At 35.5% G+C, this 2858-nt stretch overlaps 1 protein-coding gene across 1 annotated transcript; it reads left to right on the forward strand.

The window, feature by feature from the left end:
* Positions 1 to 239: 239 nt before the first annotated feature.
* LOC104615493 (DCN1-like protein 5) lies at positions 240 to 2597 on the forward strand (the record flags this gene model as incomplete). The annotated part of the gene is made up of 4 exons (XM_010282795.1): positions 240 to 353; positions 447 to 551; positions 1425 to 1527; positions 2283 to 2597. Coding segments are annotated over 4 exons (378 nt in total), but the record flags the coding sequence as incomplete, so codon positions are not given.
* Positions 2598 to 2858: the final 261 nt, after the last annotated feature.

Genomic DNA, 2858 nt, shown 5'->3' on the forward strand with positions numbered 1-2858 from the left:
AAACGTTGTGTTATGTTACTGATACATTTTTTTTTTTCAACTTGCTTACAGAAGCCAGGCATTCATCATTTCAGTAAGCTGCAGATGTTGAGCATGTTCAGTGTTCTTTAAGTCACTTTCACAGTACTACTCCTGTACACCTGATGATTGCATTTTGGTGATTTTAATTTTTTATGTTTACTGGCACTTTTTTCATTGTCCAAATGTTCTGTTTTGAACTTCTAATGTAATTTTTTTCTTTAAGGTGTGACTGTACAGAAAAATTACAGAGTAAATTCGACTTCTTGCGGTCACAATTGAATGACATTTCATCCTTTAAGAATATCTACAGATATGCCTTTGATTTTGCAAGGGTAAGGCTACTGGAATGTTACAGGAGTTCTTATTGTAATTTTCCAATGAGCTTGTACTTGAATGGTTTTTGTGCTCTCTTTATTCAACCCTAGGATAAAGACCAGCGAAGTCTTGATATTGATACTGCAAAATCCATGTTAGCTCTTCTGCTTGGAAGAACTTGGCCACTGTTTTCAGTATTTTACCAATACCTGGAGGTACAGGTTTCATTGACTTTCTGAATGATGGCATAGTAGTTGGGCTGTGCTGTGAAAAGGTTTCATGGTTTGTGTTTTGCTCAGGAATGTATCCACATGGTTCCTCTTCCCTTTCTTGATGTGCTTATGAAACAATGATGTTCTTGTATGCATCACAGATCTTTTTCTCCCTCTCTGTGCCCCACTCTCCCTTCTCTTATCAAAGGCAACTAAAATTCTGTTTTAATTAGACTATAAAAGTAAATTTAAATTTAAATAATTGATCCCCAGTAGTCTCTTCAGCTGCATCTGTGCTGAATTTCAAGTTTGCTTTGTGTAGATACAGTATGTAGGTACCCTGAGCTCTGGCTGTCTCTGGAAGATTTTGGTCAGCTCAGCTGCAAGTGACTTAGTAATGTGGACATGTGTAGGTTGAGCATACTAGACTTGAGACTGTTTCCTGGCTTCAAATCAGTACTAACGTTGCAAAGTAGATGTCCTTATCGTACTGTATTGCACCCTGAAGAAAAGAAGATTTTTGTAATCGTTCATTCTGGAAATATATCCAAGATAGGTATGCCCCACTTCAGGGCAAGATGAAAATTTACCAGTTTTTGAAGTGCAAGAGCAGTGACTTCCTGATTCCCTGGTATTTTGATTTTGCTCTGATCTTTCAAGAAAGTATTTTATGTAGTTTCAGAACTATGAAATATGTACATATGTAGCATTTTAAAAAATGGAAAACCAAGGTAATAGTAGCCATTGTTACCCATTAAATGGTTTGTTAGGGACTGATTGAAGATAAAATGAGAGAAATGAGATGCAGCATTACCAAATATCACTTAACATTTTAATTCTGAAATTCTGAAATAATTCTGAAATTATGTTCCCTAGCAATCGAAGTATAGAGTTATGAACAAGGATCAGTGGTACAATGTGCTAGAGTTCAGCAGAACTGTCCATGCAGATCTTAGCAACTATGATGAAGATGGTGCATGTAAGTATTCATAACACTTATTTAACTGTTATTTCAGTATTTTCAATTTGCATAAAACAAATTTCTGTAACAGAAACAATACTGTAAGGTATAAAATACTACTTCTCCAACAAAGAAGTTGTTGCATAGAAAAACCATCCATCTTCAAACTGCAGATAGTAATTGTAGTAATATGTCAGGGGTATGATGGTGTACTTGAGCCAACTTATATTCTGTTGAGGATCTAGTGAAGCTGCTTACTATGTGAAACTGTAGACTTGCAAGTAGGATTATAAACAGCAAACTCCCATTTAATAAAATACTAATAAACTCTAGTTTAACTATAAAGCAGCCTGGCTGCTGGTATGTGGGGCTGAACTCTACACCTGGCTGACAGTCAATCATACTACAGCTGAATTGCATTAGACATCCCATTTTGGTCCGTGTTCTAATTATGTGCAATTTTGAAAGCTCTAGGAAGAAAGAAGTATTTGTGCCAATTTTACAATATAACCTTATTTTTATGCTTTCCGTTCAGTTCAGTGTACCTGTCAGATGTTAGGAACACTTTTTTCCATAGTTTTGGGTAGTGTTATTTGTGTACTTTTTGTCACCTTTGGATTGAAATGATTGCAGTCATCTTTGAGCCTTAGTAAGTATTTGACCATAGGATTGACATAGATGTTACCTAGACCAGTAGTTTTAACGTTCACACTTTAAGAGAAGATGTTTGAAAGATACTGGCAAATATAACTCCAAGTTTCATCCATTTGCAGGGCCCGTACTTCTGGATGAATTTGTTGAATGGCAAAAAGTTCGTCAAGCGTCATAGCAAGAATTCAAAAGAAAATGCAAAAGTTTTTTTGGTGCCCACCTGTACACAAACTAATGAGAAAAACAAAGGATTGCATTTTCATTCTTAAAGACTTTACAGTATTTTTTTTTTCCTTTTTAAGGAAATTTTCTTGTTACACGTGATATGGGCATTGAACCACACCTCTTCTGAGACTGAAAGTTGGAGTTCTTGTTTTGAGTCTTATGTTTATAGCATTTATTTCAGAACAATAAAGATTCAGATTTGTGACAAAGGCCTAAAAGTGAAGAATGTCCCTTGAATGTGAGTGTGGTGTCTATTTTTAAAACCAAATCTTAAAGATTATCTTTCTCAGAAGTGCCCTTTGCTATGAATTTTTGAAGACCTTAAAATGGCACTGTTGCTTGCTGATGGTATGATCGTCATGTGTGACAAACATTAGAAAGAATGACTGATTTTTTTTATTTTTTTTTTAGAGCCCTGGGTGGGAGTGTGCTAATTTGTGTACTAAGTATTGGTCATGGGTTGTGGCACAGTT

This window comes from Phaethon lepturus, unplaced genomic scaffold, assembly GCF_000687285.1.
Source record: "Phaethon lepturus isolate BGI_N335 unplaced genomic scaffold, ASM68728v1 scaffold10182, whole genome shotgun sequence".
NCBI lineage: Eukaryota > Metazoa > Chordata > Aves > Phaethontiformes > Phaethontidae > Phaethon > Phaethon lepturus.